We start from the raw sequence: 17,666 nt of genomic DNA on the forward strand, positions 1-17,666 counted from the left end.
GTACTTGTTGTTCCCCCACCTCCCTTTTTTACACAAATGTAAATCTTTAATAAAATACTAATACTGCACAATGAGTGTTGTGTTTGGAAATACTGTAATGCAATGTGCTCAACACCATACTCAAGTGATTTTTCAAAGCTGTGAATAAAACAGGTTATTGGAGTATGATTTACAATAAAGTATTACTTCAATCTTTCTACTTTAAAATTTCATGTTTAATGTAATGTGTTCCTTGCCATTTCCTTGTCTTTTTTTTTTTTTTAGAAAATTCCTAGCAATTTCTGAGTAAACATTGTTTCAAAGTAAATGCTAAAGGGAGCTGAATGAGACCCCCGAATGAGTCTGAAGCATTATTAACCCTAATTTTCCTCATTAATTACTTTTTATTGTCTGACTGAATTTACATTGCAAGATTTTACATTTATTTTTCACAAAATTGAATTTAAAATGTAAAATAATCAGGTCATTCTTCAAATGGAGTGGCAAACAAGAGGCAGAATTAGTTTAAAAAAAATGTAAAATGCTTATATATAGCCAAGCCTGCATTTATTTGATCCAAAATACAGCAAAAGCCATAATATTGTGAAACATTTTATATTTAAAATAACTGCTTTCTATTTGAATATGTTTTAAAATGAAATGTATTTCTATGATCAAAGCTAAATTTTCAGCATCATTATTCCAGTCTTCAGTGTCACATGATCCTTCAGAAATCATTCTAATATTCTGATTTGCTGTTCAAGATACATTTATTATTATTATTATTATCATCATCAATATTTAAAACATTTGAGTACATATGTTTTTTTCCAGGATTCTTAATGAATAGGAAGATCCAAAGATCAACATTTATCTGAAATAAAAAGCTCTTGTAACATTATACACTATACCATTCAAAAGCTTGGAGTGAGTATAAGTTTTTATTTTTTGGGGAAGAAATTATAGAAATGAATACTTTTATTTAGCAAGGATGCTTTAAATTGATCAAAAGGGATGGACAGAAAGACAATGTTACACAATATTTATATTTCAGGTAAATGCTATTCTTCAGAACTTTCTGTTCATCGAAGAAACCTGAAAAATTCTACTCAGCTGTTTGCAACATAATAATAATAAATATTTTTGAGCAGCAAATCAGAATATTAGAATGATTTCTGGGGGAACATGTGACTGGAGTAATGATGCTAAAAATTCAGCTTTGAAATCACAGGAATAAGTTACATTTTAAAAGGTATTCAAATAGAAAACAGTTATTTTAAATAGTAAAAATATTTCCAAATTTTACTGTTTTGATGTACTTTGGATCAAATAAATACAGGCTTGGTGAGTCTGGTGTTCAAAAACTTTTGACTGGTAATGTACATACACATACAATATGTAACAATTGTATGATCTATCGGTAGCCTATTTAAGGTTATTTCTATTCCACTGCAAAAAAAAGAATGACCCAACCATTTTTTTATTTCAGAGACGATAACTGTACACCACTTGCTGAAATAAGCATGAATAGTACTGTTTGAAATGTTTATCATTCCATAGTTTATACTATTTCACAAAAGAATAGTAGGCACTGTACAGTATGCACTGTGCAGTATGCAGTACGCTAGTATTCCATTTCATTCTGTTCACAAAGAGGAGTGTGAATGGGCGGGGTTTAAATCTTTAGCTTGCCGGCGTGATTGACAGTTATAATCACCAATCCTTGAACAGATATTTATTTTGTTTTGGTCCCTCGTCCAATCGTAATTGATGGAATGTCGAAAAAGGGCGGGCCATCACCTGCGTCACTCGGAGCAGATCATCCCTTCTGCTGCACTGACCGGCGAAGAGGAGGGGATAACAGGGGGACTCTCCGACGAGACTCGCTGGACAAAATCTAATAACTCCAAACAAACCCGGAGCTTGAATTAGGCGCATGTAAACGGACAGGACTTTATTCATCTGCTGCATTAAAAGATTCATTTTCTCTCGCTACGGGCCCGAAGGCCTGAGGATTTGAGAGATTATTGGATCCAGAGTTTCTGAGCCAACACACAGATCTGCCCTATACATGACGGATACATGACGGATAAATGCTTGGAAGTCTGTTCTTCAGGGGCTATTTCATCTGAACCGCCAAACCGGCTTAATTTAGGACACATTCGGACATTCAAATCAGAATTAAAGGGATGGTTTATCTCAGTTAGCACGGGGGCTAATAACTCGCTTATTCACAATGAATCAATATTAGCCGTTAGCAGTTAGCATGTGCGGCTAATTTAAAAAAATTAATCCGTATTCAATTATCCCAGACTGATATTTTCTAGTGATATGCTGTCAGTCACGTGTCTTATATCCGGTTGTGTTGATTGCTCGGATGCTAAAGCTTTAGGTCTTCTGTTGCACTGTGTCTAAATGCATGGAGTCCCGTTATATGACTGGCACAGATAGTAAAATACCTCGAGTCTGGAACAGCAAGACAGCACAGCAGTAAATGCTGACACTGTGTGTTTATTTCAGCCCTTCATGCACCTTCATTTAGCTTGAGTTCATTCATTGGATCCACTGATTCACATTTGATGACAGAAGCAGCCTAGACTAACACACCTGAGCAGGTAGAGCACATACTTGTGTGTATCATCATGGGAAATATAGCATCCTGCTGCGTGTCTCCCAGTGGGAGCCCCAAACTACCCCGTCAGGTGGAGCGTCTGGAGGACTATCAGATCAACACAGACCTGAGCGATGACACCGGTCCATACTTGCAGCACATCAGTGACCGAGAGGTTCCCGATGGTAAGTTCTAGCAGGTGACCACGATTGCTCAGTCCTGCTAGTGGAGATCAACCTTCTAGACTAACCCTGTTCAAACACACCTGAACTAGCTCATCAAGGTCTTAATGTTTACGTGATAATAATACAGACATGTGTTGGAAATTAACTTTCGATGTGGACCTCCACTAACAAAACAAAAAGTGGTTCTCAATTGCACATTTTGGATGTTTCCACAAATTAACCTGATTTATATCGTCTGTTTATTAGAACTGGATGTGTCTGACTAGTTTCAAAATGTGCAGTTCTTGGGTTATCTAGAACCAGATTTGAGAACTAAATCTAGAACTTTAACCAAAATGTTGTAGGTTTGAATCCTGCAAGTGTTGTTCCATGACAGCAACTGTCACCACAAAATTCTATTCTATTCTGTTCTGTTCTTTTCTATACTTGTTTCCACATTTGTGTGCCACAGCTTCTTGAGGAACTTTACTGCTGTGATCCGATGCCTTGACCTCATCGTCTCACGGGTCGGGTTTCTGTTAAGAGCTGAACACTTTAAGTGCTGTTGGTTTGCTCTGAAAATGGGTGGCCTGTGACATTTTCGGTCCGAATAACAATTGCAGATTTTACTAATTAGCCACACTTAGTAACGTTATTGAAAGAAACAAGGTTTATGGAGATGTTTAGAAGGATAACTGACTGTTAGTATTTGGGATATGTGTGTGATGCCTCTTGGGATTGTTTGCAGTCTTTACTGCTGTTTATTTAGCCTGAGCTATTTTACCCTCAGGGGAGATGCATATAGTCACTCACACACTCACAAAAATAACTTCCAGTGCTGTATTTAGAGCAACATGTCTTCATCTTTGGCTTAAAGCACACATGACAGCAGCGTAAACTCCACTACTGCGGCTGCGGTTAATCCTTTATGATTGGGACATTCCAGGTCATGGTTCATTTGGAATAATGTTGGACATGAGAATAAAAATACGGCAGAGACGATCAAAAATGTGTAGTATTCCTGGCATCCCACTGATGTAGATCTTGGGACAGCTGCATTCTCTCCTTATCTCGCTCTCTCGTTGGGAATCTCCATGAGGCACGTTCTGTTCCCTTTGGAGCTTAGAGGTTAAGTTTGGATAAACTTAGTTTTCCTGTATTGAACTGTCTCACTACGTATAGAATCACTTCTCTGGTTTGTTATGCCAGTGTTTCCCAATCTTTCTCCATAATCAACACCAAAACAGAAGAGGGGCGAAGTGTAAGAAAGACCAGCACTGCTGATATGATATTGATTTATTTTAGTACTGGCAGCACTGAAAATCAAGTTTCTTTAAGTAAAATGAAATCTATCTGTGAGGTACACATACCCCTTGTTGGGAATCATTGTGCTATGCCACACTACAACCGTGTTCCTCCCCTCAGTGAGGACGGCTGCCCTACCCCCAGGGGTTATCTTTGACTTTGGTGGTGGGGGAATGGGAGTGTCAGTTGAGTACATGAGCTCTAGAGACCTATGGAATGAATGAATCTCAGTTGTTTAGCACATACACTATTATTCAAAAGTTTGGGTTCCTTTTTCATGTGGAAAGAAATGAATACTTGTATTCAGCAAGGATATATTAAATTGATATAGTGACAGTAAGGATGACATTTACATTGTTACAAAAATTATATTTCAAATGCTGTTCTTTTGTATCACTGTTTCCACAAAAATATTAAGCAGCACAACTGTTTTCAACATTGAGAATAAGTAATGTTACTTGAGCACTAAATCAGCATATTAGAATGATTTCTGAAGGATCATGTGACACTCAGCTTTGAAATTCAGCTTTGCGGTCACAGAAATAAATTACATTTTAAAATATATTGCAATATATTAACAGTTATTTAACTTGTAACAATATTTCAAAATATTACAGTTTTTTTTATAGTATTTCTTAATAAAAAAATGCAGCCTCAGTGAGCACTGACATCTTTCAAAAGCATTAAATATTCTTACAACCCTAAAATTTGAACCGTATAATGTATGCTAAAGGGATAGTTCATAAAAAAAACAATAATACAAAACAAAGAGAACGACTGGTCTTTCTTTCTGTATTTCCACAGAAGGCACAGGTTTGGAGCAACATGAGTGAGTAAATGATGACAGAACTGTTAGTTTTTATTGAACTAATCCTTTAAAGCAGTAATTAATGGGAGGTCATTACAGGGCTTTCACCACAGTTAAGGAGTGTTCTTATGCACTAAGTGGGGTGGAGTAAAATCACTATAACGCACGGCCTCAAGATTTTGATCTAATCTTTATGTGTGATCCACTAAGAAAGAACACATTTGTATTTGCCAGCAGTGTGACGTTAGCGTTGCGTTTTATCACTGAGTTAGCGAACGTATAATTGCCTGTAGTTTGCCACCCTTGGACTAAAGCTGCCTTGTCACCAGGCGTTCCTGCACCTCCCTATTGGTCAGCATTCTCTCTCACCCATGTCCATCGATCTCTCAGGGGAAGGAATCTGGGCCTCAGCTCCAACAAGAGTTCGGTTGAGAAATAAGTCTTCAGGTTTGCCCAACTAATTTGGACTTGTCATTCTCACTTTGCCATGCCATTCGTATCCTCGGGTAGGAAATGGCTGTGAATTTTTGTGTTGAAGAAAGATATCAAGACTTGTACTGCCAGGCTCTGAGGTTTTCATTTATTAGAGTACATGTTTGGATGTACTTGAATTTAGTCTTTTAGAAATCATCTGCACTTTGCACTGACCATATTTTAACATGAAGGTGAATTGCAGCAAGAATAGGGTCTTCAAGTGACATTTTGATAGAATTGCCTATAAATATCTTCGCCATTAAACAGAATACGTATGTTATTAATTTAACTAGCTATGAACTTTCTTTATAAATTCTAAACTTGACTATTTAACTAACTTTAACTACTGTTGTTTCATAGCTGTTGACCAGCCAGAAAAAAAAGTTAGAAGCTGAAAAAAAATTATGCCAAGGCCTACTTGTGGGCTCTTTGGGAATGCTATGAATGCTACATGCATTGTGATCTGCCTTGTGATCCATTTTACATTTAGGGCCATAGACTGTAAAGTAAAATCATCCAAAGCTGGGTACCCTGAACTTCCTCAAGAATTCTTCTGTCTTGCACCTGCGCTACACCTCCTGCCAGTTTTGTAGCTCCTATGACATGGTTGCAGCTGTCCAAACATCTCCTTGGAGTGTGTTTACTGTACAACTTAGCAGCACTGGCACAAATCTTTTGACCCTGTCTCCATTTAATTCCAGAAGAATGTCTCTTCATTGGCTGATGTAGACATCTTTCAGTGAAGTGGCCTGGGCAATATCCTCAATACTAATGTTCTGAACAACACTTGGGGTAGAATATTTTTACATTTTATGGCTGTAGACTTAAAACCGTTTACAAACTCATCTCCCAGTGGATTCAGTAATGTGTAGTAAGGTCCGTTTTGATCCGTTGGCATGGCTCCTGTAGCACATGGCGGTGTGGGAGGAGCTCAGGGTGTGAGCTCGCGTTGTTCTATTGCAGTGCCCATACAATAGGCTTATTGTGCCCCCACTCCTCTCACTCCGGGTAGCAGCATGCCCCTGCCAATAAGTTTGAGCACTCAGAGCAGGACGACATACCACCTTATCTCCCTTGTAGGGGGTTGTTTCTGTATAAAGATGAATATTTATTCTGTTGGACAGTTGAAGGATTATGTATGTCACCATATGTGCACTTCTAGCTCATTTTTTAAAATGTATTCTTGGATTTGCCTTGTTATTGGGCAAATATAATGAACAGGAAAAATGTAATATTATGCTATACTAAAAGTACACTACGGATGCATTAAAGTGACAGTAAACACATTTTAAAAAGTTTTAAAATGTTTCTACATCAAATGAGTGCTGTTTTTTTAAGATTGATAAGACATTTTTCTTGAGCACCAAATCAGCATATTAGATTTCTGAAGGATCATGTGACACTGAAGACTGTAGTAATGGCTGCGGAAAATTCAGCTTTTCCATCATAGGAATAAATTACATAAAAAAAAAATATATAATAATATTTCATAATTATACTGTTTTTACTGTATTTTGATCAAATAAATGCAATCTTGTTGAGCAAAAAAACGATTTAAAACAGACTCAAAAACAGTAAAAATGTATTAACCCAAAACTTTTGAAAACTGCAAATGGTATTATGTAAAATGATATGTGAAATGTTAACACTTTGAAAGTTTTATATTTCAGTGATATTAAAGTACATACCACCCATTCTTTTTTTTTTCTTTTTTTGACTTTTTTATAATAGGACAGTGTAGAAATGACAGGAAGTGAAGAGGGGGTGGGGGGGCGGATCGGGAAAGGCCCTCGAGATGGGATTCGAACTCGGGACGCCCATAGCGCAATGGCACGCTATATGTCAACGTGTTGCCCACCGACCATACCACCCATTCTTGGATGTTTATTTGCTATTGTTTGTAATGATGCCCTTATGTTGCTGATTGATTGATTGATTATCTGTCTTCTAGATTTGGCTTTAGAGTCCAACCCATCAGATCATGCCTGTGCCAGCACGATCTTCCTTAGCAAGTCACAGACAGATGGTGAGTGTTTCCAAAAATTGTCATCTAATCAGTTAATCATTTAACTTTACTTCCTTGTTAGTAGCTGCATATTAACTAGTGTCCTGACCCATACTGTTAATAGCTGGAAAGACACTTTAGTAAATGGCCACTGGTACAGCTTGTCAATATTTGATGAAGAAATGTTTAACAACGAAACCCCTGCCTTTCTTCTTTTTTTTAGTACGGGACAGGAGGAAAAGCAATCACATAAACCACGTGAGTGAATGTGTTTTGAAGTTTGTTTTGTGGTTGTGCTTGGTTATAAGTAACGTCTTTCTGCAAGCGTATTAAATGTTGGTCCTTTCTGAAGGTCTCACCTGGTCTGCTTTCGAAGAAGTACAGCTCCTGCTCTACGATATTCATTGATGACAGCACCGTCAGTCAGCCCAACCTGAAAAGCACAATCAAATGGTCAGTGAAGTTCATTGTGTTATTTCATGCCTTTTTTAGAACTCTTTCTACAGTACTGTTTATAGTAAAATATATACACATTAATGAGTACATACCATTGAATGCATGTAAAAATAATTAGCAAATTGAAAAGGTGGAGGGCTGTTTGTTGTGTGTTTTATTTTGCTTTGGTTTGTGTGTTGACCACCTTTCTGTTCTCTGTTTCCAGCGTCACATTAGCAATATATTATCACATTAAAAACAGGTAGGTTTTAGTAGGTTCTTTTCCACAAGCATCATGTGGCCTAAATTTTGAAATGGTTTTGCATATAAAAAGTGTTCTGGGATTTAAATTTTTTTTATTATTTCAGGGACTCCGATAGGTCATTGGACATCTTTGATGAAAAAATGCACCCCTTGTCTGTAAGTTAACCCCTTCTTTTTCTTTTTTCAGTAACATCTGCAGCTGTTGGACAACTGCACATTTGATAGTCACTATTTGGTTTTGTTCAGACAGGCTGCAATTTCTATTTTTTTCTGTGCATCCAATCCGTTTAGCTGTTTAGTCTGAGCAGCAAAATTTGTACATTTGATCTGATTCATATGTGGTTTAAAATCCATTTGAAATTGATTTTTTGGAAAAGCATTTGTGAACAGTCCGTTATTTTGGTTATTTGGGACTTGACATATAACATACACTCTGTGAGAAGTCAGTTATTTTTCCTCACTCCTAGCCCATATAGTTAGCGTATGTTCTTCCACTTGCCACAATGACAGGGACTCTTTGTTATAGTAGGTCTCTTGGTATCATACTGACATTTTAGTCATCAGAAGTAACTAATGAACATAACACTTATATTAAATGAAACACATTTGAGCTTGAAGTTGAGCTAGAATTGTTGAACATATTAGCATATAATGTGTATGAATGCTGCCTTTGGCAGAGGGAGCAGGTTCCTGATGATTACTCCCGCACAGACCCCGAACACAAACTCATCTATCGATTCGTCCGGACACTGTTCAGCGCTGCACAGCTCACAGCCGAGTGTGCGATCGTCACTCTGGTAAGAGAATAGCAGCCTTTCTTACTGGTCTGGTCCACTTTCAGTTTATTCTGTTCAATGAGAAATAGCAGGGGCTTTGGTTTTTGATGGAGGTGCTGAGGTACAGTTTCCTGACGTCCACTAGAGGACAGTAGAGCACCAGAGAATGGATCATCATGTGTTTGTCCACAACCACAAAACTTCTGATTATTTACAGTCAAATATTTTGATAAAACTTTGTACAATAAGGTTCAGTTGTTATAATTAGTTATTAGGTATCATGAACAAACAACAAAACGGTTTTTACAGCATTTATTAATAAAGGTTAATGCTAATTTAGAAATATTCTTTTGGTCATTGTTAATTCAGATTCATTTATAATACGTGAACTAATGTTCATTATACAACATAATATAATGAATTAATACACGCTACCGTTCGAGAGTTTGGGCTCAGTAGGTTTTATTTATTTATTTTGGTTTATTTATTTATTTCATGGTTTTTAATGAATACTTCTTTACGGTAAGGATGCATCAAGTTGATCAAAAAGTCACAGTAAAGATAATGATACTAAAGACTACTATTTTAAATAAATGCTGTTCTTTAGAACTTTCTATTCCCAAAAAGTAGAATTACAAAAAATGTTGCAACAAATTTTACTTTCGCTCCAAACCAGCAAATTAGAATGATTTCTGAAAGACCATGTGATGCTGAAAAAAATGTAGATATTTATTTTTTATAATTATTATTCTAAATGTAGCCTTGGTGACCATAGGAGACTTTCAAAAACAACAACAACTTACCAGACCTAAATATTTGAACTGTTATGTAGAAATTAACCTAGAATAACATCACAGAGACAAACTCGTTCTTTTTTTCATCCTGAAATTAATAAACGCTGTAAAAGTATTATTAATTGTTATTTCATAAGTATTGCATCAGCTAATGTTATTGAACTAAATGTAATTAAAAAGATTTTCCAGTGTTTTAAAGGTGCAATAGGTGATTGTCTTCAGAAATGTTTTTTGTTATGCTGGTTGAAAGTCTCTTCACATCACGATAGCAATCATTAAGTTAAGTGGTCTAAATGTATTTATGTGTGTTTATATATTCTGTGGAAGGCGTAGGACCAAGAAATGTTCATCCAATCAAAACGCTTGGTACGAGCATTTTAATTGGCTTTCCTACCTGCCTGTCAACGTATGTATTAGCATACCTCTGCGTACCCAGTTCGCGCAGACAGGATACGTCAGCAGCGCGTTCACGCGTGCTGTGCAGACAGAGCGAGCATGTCTCGCTTAGTTAACACACCCGATTCAGATAACCAGCTCGTTAGAAGTGAGCTACGTGCATGAACTGTGTTCCAATCGATATGATCCCTACACAGTGTTCATTGCTCCCTACTCTCTGAGCAGGGGAAATCCGTTGAAGTTTACTTCACTTCAGAACATTCATTCACGGATTTGCGCTGCGCAGCGTCTTCACACACATCACACTCGCACGTCTTCACATCCAGTGTGAGGACTGGAATTGGGAACCGCTGATGTAGCCTATTGTAGTAATGTTGTCTCTGGTATTCTGGTCTGTGAACATATATGCGTTCAGGGGGCGTGGCTTTGGATGGCGATTGAGAGGGTGGGACGTTCGCTTTCAGTGCTCTCAGGCTAAAGTTAGCATTTTCCAAGATCTCCTACGGCACCTATAATTCTAATTTGCACACAATAATACACATGCTTTATCACAATTTGCCTTTGTAAGAAGCATCTTTTGAAAACATAGGTGTCCACTGTCTTTGCTGCAGGTATATTTGGAGAGGCTGTTGACGTATGCCGAGCTGGACATTTGCCCATCTAACTGGAAGAGGATTGTTCTGGGAGCCATCCTACTGGCCTCGAAAGTCTGGGACGATCAGGCCGTGTGGAACGTCGACTACTGTCAGATCCTCAAAGACATCACTGTTGAGGACATGTGAGTGAGATGATCTAGTCACTGTCCGTTCTGCTGAAATGTTACAGCTCATTTGTACAGTCGAAATAATCTAGAACAAAACGTCTCGATGTGATACATCAACACACCATCCAAAATCCAACATGTGCTGCAGTCAGGAGACAGTACTGTGTGTCACTTCACTCCTCTGCCAACTCATTCCAGTCTACAACTCCTACATACCTCACAACTTCCCATATCCCTTGGAACAAGCGTGCACGACTTTCAAAAAAATGAAGCGACACACTTCAAAACCTTGTTTTTTTTGTTTGTTCTCATGTCTCAATATCCATATAAATGACACAGACAGGGTTTGTGTGTGTACGTGTCTGTTCTACCTGATTGTGTATGTTAAAGGCCATGTCCCTCTTCTCTCCTCTCTGCCCCTTCGCTCTATTTTCATCCCTTTCATTGAAGCAGTCTTTGTGAGCCTCTGGGCTGGCGGGCTTCAAGTGCTCTCAGACTCCTCTACAATGGTCCAGGCTCTCGCCCGCTCCATTTGTTGCCACTAGCGACTGAACCGCCTCCCTCCCCCCCTCTCGCAACACCACCCATACCAAACTCAACCTAATGTCTGCTTTTCCCAAAACAGTCAGGTGACACAGTGACAGTCTCCGTACCTGCTCTCAGACGCAGCAGAGAATCTCTAGGATTTTAAATATTACTATTATAATAAAGTAGTGGAAAAACAGCATGAACATATGTATATGTATATGTATACACGCACGCGCACACACACACAATTATATTCAGCAAGGGTGTATTGAGTTATATCAGTAAAATATCAGTAAAAATGTTACAAAAAAAATGTTCTTTTTAACTTTATATTCAAAGAATCTTGAAAAAAAAAATTATCACTGTTTCCACAAAAATATAAACAGCACAAATGTTTTCATCTTTGATAAGAAATATTTCTTGAGCACCAAATCCGTGTATTAGAATGATTATTGAAGGATCATGTGACATTGAAGACTGGAGTAATGGCTGGTAAAAATTCATTTTTGCCATTACAGAAAAAAATGACATTAACAAAAATATTAAAATAGAAAACACTTACCTTAAAATGGAATAATATTTCACAATATTGCTGTTATACTGTATTTTTAATTGGCATAAGAAAGTTATATCATAAATGTTAAAGTCTTACCAACCACAAACTTTAGAACGGTAGTGTGAAAAAAATTGGAAATGTTGTTTAAAATAGTTTTGAATGTGGCAAAAAAAATCTCACAATGTCAATGCTTGACATGCCAGTAATGGATTTTATAGTTTTCATGATACTTCTTTTTTGAAAATCTGGTCATCTTTTTTAATATGTCTTTATTTACATTGGTACTATTGTCTGTGAGTTCAACTCCGAAAAGACAATTCTGACTAATTGAATCTCACAATCCATTTTTCAGGAATGAGATGGAAAGACATTTTCTGGAGCTGCTACAGTTTAACATTAATGTGCCGGCCAGCGTCTACGCCAAGTATTACTTTGACCTGCGCTCTTTAGCAGACGACAACAACCTGAGCTTTCCTTTGGAGCCATTGAGCAACGAAAGAGCACAGAAATTAGAGGTGGGCAGCAGACCTAAAAAATTTACTCATTTTTGAATGTAAAGCCATGCCTCTTTTTCTAATGGGTCCATTTATTTGCAAAAATTCTCATAATTGCTTTCTTTTAAAGGCTATCTCAAGACTATGTGAGGATAAGTACAAGGATCTGAGCAGAGTGGCCATGAGGAGATCATTCAGCGCAGACAACCTAGTGGGCATCCGCAGATCCAATGCCGTTCTTTCTTAAGAGATTTTTCTCGGAACAGTGGCCACTCCAAGATGAAGCTCAATGGACAAAACTCGTTCTTTTCCCCCGCCTTTGGCGACGTTACGCCGGTTGAAAGATCCTACACCTTACCCAACCGATGCAGAACAACATAGAGACAAAAACAGACTGAATGGTTTCTTTTGTTTGTTTTTTGCTTACTATGTAGGCTACTAGCTGTGAAATGTCAGTTTTTAATTGAAATCATTTGCAGATGGAGTATTTTAAATAAACACTAATCATGTAACACGTCTGAATTTATGTTTGAAGAATGTTTTACAGGTCAACTGTCAACATGGTGGTTTGTGTTTGTTGCATTACACTGAAAAATGAATCCAGGGATTTTAACACTTACAGCTCTTTCTTTCACAATAAGGGCTAATTAACTTTGTTAGAACCATATTTGTTTTAAACAATGTAAAAGAAAATCTGAATAAAGTGCAGGGTTTTAGTGCCCGTTACAAAATCTGAAATTGGTAGCATTCTACTACCAAAAAAACATTAGAAAGGTAAAAAATATTAAACACATTATTTTTGAATTTGTTTTTTAGATCAATAGGGTGAACTGTTTTTTTTTTTTCCTCTCCAAAACAGCAGTAAAAATAAAAGCACAATAAATGGACCAATCGTTTGACTTGCCAGTTCACAAATTGCTCCTCACTTTTATTCTCTACCAGTAAGAGAAACAAAAGAAACATGTAAAAGACACTTTTCATAAATATCTAAGAATCTCTTTAAAATTGTAGCACTATTTCATATCTTTTACAAAACATATGTACAGAGTTGCAGCCTGGACTCTTAAAAGGACATGTCTTCTACAAGATTTACATATGAATAGAGCCAAACAAGTATGTACACACAACCAGACAGGCAGCAAAATCGTGAAGCATTTTAAAGACTACACAGAAAATTTTTTATTTCTACAACATCTTGGACAGTAAAAAGTAGCCAAACAATGCTTACACTTGTACCTTAATGCTCCACTGAAAGATTTCACACAGATCTACAAAAACAATGTTTACAGATTCTGTCTGCTAAAAGTGCATACCCAACACTGGTTTTTTGATTCAAAACACAAATAAGGTGAAATGACATAAAACAACCAAAAACTGGATCATGAGGCTTTACAAGGAAATGAACAGACCAAAAGAAACGATGTTGTTCCACTTTGTTTTGAAACCAGTTAATATTTGGCCTTCTACTCGACAAACCTAGGCTGCTGGTTAACACCTGAACCTCATGAAAGTTGAACCACTGACCACAAGAGGGGAGTCCAGCTCACACTATAGACCTACAGATTCTTCAAACAACTCTATAGATGGTACATTCACATCCCTAACACTGCCCAATAGATGCTAACCAACAATCTATTATCAGTGGAGGGATACCTTTGAAACCACAACCCGTTAAGTGGTTGTTGACGGACACTGAAGAACATTCGGTCAGCATTAACCTGTGAAGAAATGCCTGCAACAACTTTAAGTGAATGTGAACGGCTTCTTTACTAGACCTCCACTTGCACAATATAAGATGAAAAAGTGTGGTTCTTGGTTACAGAGAACGCATGAAAGCACCTATTTACATCCCATGTCCAAATTTGTAAATTAGAAACATGGAGAGGGTATTTAAAATGATCCTACTGACATCCTGTAAAATGCTGATAGTCACAAACACAGCAGAGCGAATGTAATCTGAGATATCACAAAGTTCTTCAATAGCATATTTACAAGAATACACAAATAAATAAAATATCTCCACAACCCCCTCAATTTGTCTTGACTCATATCAAGTATAAAACTTCTGAGATCTTTTTTCCATCATTCACGATCTAAAAAACATAGAAGATGGCTACCATGCTTGTTACGATTGTAGAGATCATCTTTTCCTCACAAAGTATTAACATTTTGCAAATTAGACCAGTGAATGAGAAGAGCTTGACTACAATGAAACAACCAATAGTCTGTAAAAATCCTTCATAATATATTCGTTCCGTCCATCATATCCGGTGATGTTGGTCGAATAGACACCTGCTCATTCAGAGTCATGACCTGCACACTTCATGCGTCACTCATTTGACAGTTGTAGGGTTTATAAAGGACAAGGGCTTTCTGGCCAATGCTCAGACATGTGATGAAGGTGCTGATTTGTGATAGGTCCCAGTGGGTGCCGTTCCGGCTCGGGCTGTGAGAGCGGTGCTGGCCTCGCTGTACATGGACGAGCCTGATACAGGTGGCTTCCGGGTCCTACAGGGGAGGTACCGCGCCACAAAGCGTTTCCAGGACTCCAGAGTCTTCCCGGACCAGATCCAAACACCTGAGGTAATGCCTACTACAAGGCACATGAAGTATTTCAGCATGAAGACGGCATAGTCCGGCCCTATGCCGAGCCGCTGACGCTCGGATGGGCAAGAACAGGCCAGTGCCCGCTCCCAACCTGGCCTGTAATGTTGCTCATACACCAGGCAAGCCACCACAATAGTTGCGGGCACGGTGTACAGGACGGTGAAGAGCCCAATCCGGATCATGAACTTCTCCAGCTTGTCTGTCTTGGTGCCGCCTTGTTTAATAACGCTACGGATCCGGAAGAGTGAAACGAATCCGGCCAGAAGGAAGAGGGAGCCAGTGAAGAGGTAGACGACCAGCGGTGCCAATACGAAGCCACGTAGGCTCTCCAAACTCTGGTTGCCGACGTAACATATCCCAGCCACGGGGTCACCATCCACCGAACTCAAAGCCAGGACAGCGATGGACTTGACACTAGGGACGAGCCAAGCAGCAAGGTGGAAGTACTGCGAGTAACCCGCGATGGCCTCGTTCCCCCATTTCATTCCTGCCGCCAGGAACCAGGTGAAGGAAAGCACCACCCACCAGATGGAGCTGGCCATTCCAAAAAAATATATGAGCAGGAAAACTAGCGTGCAAAGGGCTGGACCCGTGGTGTCATAGAGGATGTGCTGTTGGTTGCCGGAGCCCTAGCAAGCTACCCCAAGCAGCCAGGAAGATAATCGGCCGCTCTGGATATTTGAAACGCTCCATGTCGATGAGGAAAGTGGCCACAGTGGTGAGCGTCGAGACAAAGCACAGCATCGACCAAAGGCCGATCCAGAAGGTTGTGAAGGCACGCTCATCCAGGGAAAAGTATGGTTGGTGGCAAGGCAAAGCGCAATTGGGTAGAGAACTGGTATGTACCCGGTTATGAAGAGGATGTGCGTCCTGCTTAATTGTCACTAGGGGGTTTCGACAATGGCACTCACGGTCACACTTCTGCGGCGGAGCAGATTTTGCAGTGGCTCTATGTCTTGGCGTTCCTTTGGGAGTGGGTTTGGGGAAAGGAGGTGATAGAGTTGTGGTCTCACTGCTGTTCCTGTCCATACAAAGCCGATCGGTGTCGCCCAGCATAGGCAGCTGCTCGCAACTCATCCGCTCTGGCCACTCAAACCCATACTGGATCATGAGGGGGGAGCAACCCCTCTTAGCCCTCTCGCACACAGACCTGCACGGTGGCAGAGGCTTTCTGTAGTCCTGAAGACATATTGGGGTGTACATACTGCACAGGAAGAAAAGCAAGTCCGGGGAGCAACGGATACGGACAAGTGGCCAAAACTGGTGCACTTCCAAGCCGACTTCATCCTGGGTGTCATGATTGAACTGGTTGGGCATGTAGGTGTGATTGTATCCAATCCCTTTGCACATTGGTACAGTGATGGGCTCGCACACTATATCCTTAGAGGCGGCATCGCCAAGCCTAGACAGTTGCAACAGCAGCAGAACGTGAAGCCAAAATCCGACCAGGTGCATCCCTGAGGTCTCCATGGTGAAATTATGCTTATCTGCAGGTTTCCTCATACTAGAAAACTATGAATTTCAATTCTTGAGTATTTTCTCAGCTCAGTTTTTTCTCCCTTCCTTCCTTTCTTTCTTTCTTTTTTTAATTTATTGCTGCGTTTCGGAAAGAAGAAATCCCAAAAGGAAACCTTAATTGCTCCAGCAGCATGTCCACAGTCCACAAGGTTGTAAATCACAGTGAAGTTTCATTCCAGATCCCGAGCACACTTTCTTCCAACTGTGTGAGTGCATTTCATACAGACCATGATCCTAAACACGGGCTGAAAGAGTAAGAGAACAACTACAGTTAAATCAAACAATAGCTTAATAATTCTACAGAAAATCATAAACATAGAATTGAGCGTCAGAACGTACCATGGAAAAGCACGCGCATCAGTGGACAAAATGGTCAATCATTCACCGAGTAAACCGTGTTGAGGTCGAAAGTTCATTTCCCGCGGATACATTTTAGCAAAGTAACATTTTAAGCGTCGGTTTCCTTTCTGATCTGCTTTAAATTCCACATGGCAGGTGAATGTATCCGATGAATGCAATCCGGCGGATTCCCAACAAAAGACGCCGAAAAATCGAGAAGAAAATAAGAGAAAGATACGTGACGTACAAAAATAAATTCGTTTTTTTTTTTTTTTTTTTAAGTATATGTAAGGTTGAATAATAAAAAAAATAAAATCACCTTTCGCGTTAGTGCTCAGAGCAACAGGTTTCAGGTGCTTCCTGCCATTTCCTTTTGTGTGTTTCCTAGCAGTCCATTGGAGTCCTTTCACGCACTTTTACAGGTATAAACTACACAATTCCACGCCAGACTCTTCTACTAATTTATTGAGACCGTATTTTTCTGTGTAGCAGAGCGTGTCTTCCCTCTGTTGGCTGCGGAGCCAGTAATTACTCACTCCGTAGAGGTTCAGTGGAGTGAAAATACTCCACCCGCAATGACACGCCCACAACTTTCAGGCCCCAACCCTTTTTTCACCAGGGGCCACTGACAGTCATCTGTGTGGAAAAAACGGCCCCATCTATCTATCTATCTATCTATGAAACTAATATATATAACTAATATGTATCATTTCTGTTTCTGGTGTAACAGGTGTCATCATTCATATCATTGTGTGAAATTAAGCTTTTAATCATTTAATAAGTCCGGAACTATGACATGGTTTCCACCCTAAATTGAATAGAAAATGTGATAGTTACACTGGTTAGGCTT

The 17,666-nt window shown here is 39.0% G+C and overlaps 1 protein-coding gene and 1 pseudogene across 1 annotated transcript; one reads left to right on the forward strand and one right to left on the reverse strand.

Annotated features, from left to right (window-relative positions):
• Nucleotides 1-1,803: 1,803 nt before the first annotated feature.
• Nucleotides 1,804-12,864, forward strand: ccnyl1 (cyclin Y-like 1). The gene is made up of 10 exons (XM_016454304.1): nt 1,804-2,775; nt 7,293-7,367; nt 7,570-7,604; nt 7,699-7,799; nt 8,008-8,043; nt 8,150-8,201; nt 8,723-8,842; nt 10,623-10,789; nt 12,211-12,373; nt 12,483-12,864. The coding sequence occupies exons 1-10, from the start codon at nt 2,622-2,624 to the stop codon at nt 12,597-12,599; spliced, it is 1,020 nt and encodes a 339-aa protein (XP_016309790.1). The 5' UTR covers nt 1,804-2,621; the 3' UTR covers nt 12,600-12,864.
• A 351-nt stretch (nt 12,865-13,215) lies between these two features.
• On the reverse strand, nt 13,216-17,390 carry LOC107663898 (frizzled-5-like; annotated as a pseudogene).
• Between the last annotated feature and the right edge of the window lie 276 nt (nt 17,391-17,666).

Source organism: Sinocyclocheilus anshuiensis, unplaced genomic scaffold (assembly GCF_001515605.1).
Source record: "Sinocyclocheilus anshuiensis isolate Anshui unplaced genomic scaffold, SAMN03320099.WGS_v1.1 scaffold976, whole genome shotgun sequence".
In the NCBI taxonomy this organism is placed as follows: domain Eukaryota; kingdom Metazoa; phylum Chordata; class Actinopteri; order Cypriniformes; family Cyprinidae; genus Sinocyclocheilus; species Sinocyclocheilus anshuiensis.

Coding starts and splice junctions, on each gene's coding strand:
- ccnyl1 (XM_016454304.1), top strand. CDS start 2,622: ATGGGAAATATAGCATCCTGCTGCGTGTCTCCCAGTGGGAGCCCCAAA. Junction 2,776..7,292: donor TGACCGAGAGGTTCCCGATG/GTAAGTTCTAGC, acceptor TCTGTCTTCTAG/ATTTGGCTTTAGAGTCCAAC. Junction 8,202..8,722: donor AAAAAATGCACCCCTTGTCT/GTAAGTTAACCC, acceptor TGCCTTTGGCAG/AGGGAGCAGGTTCCTGATGA.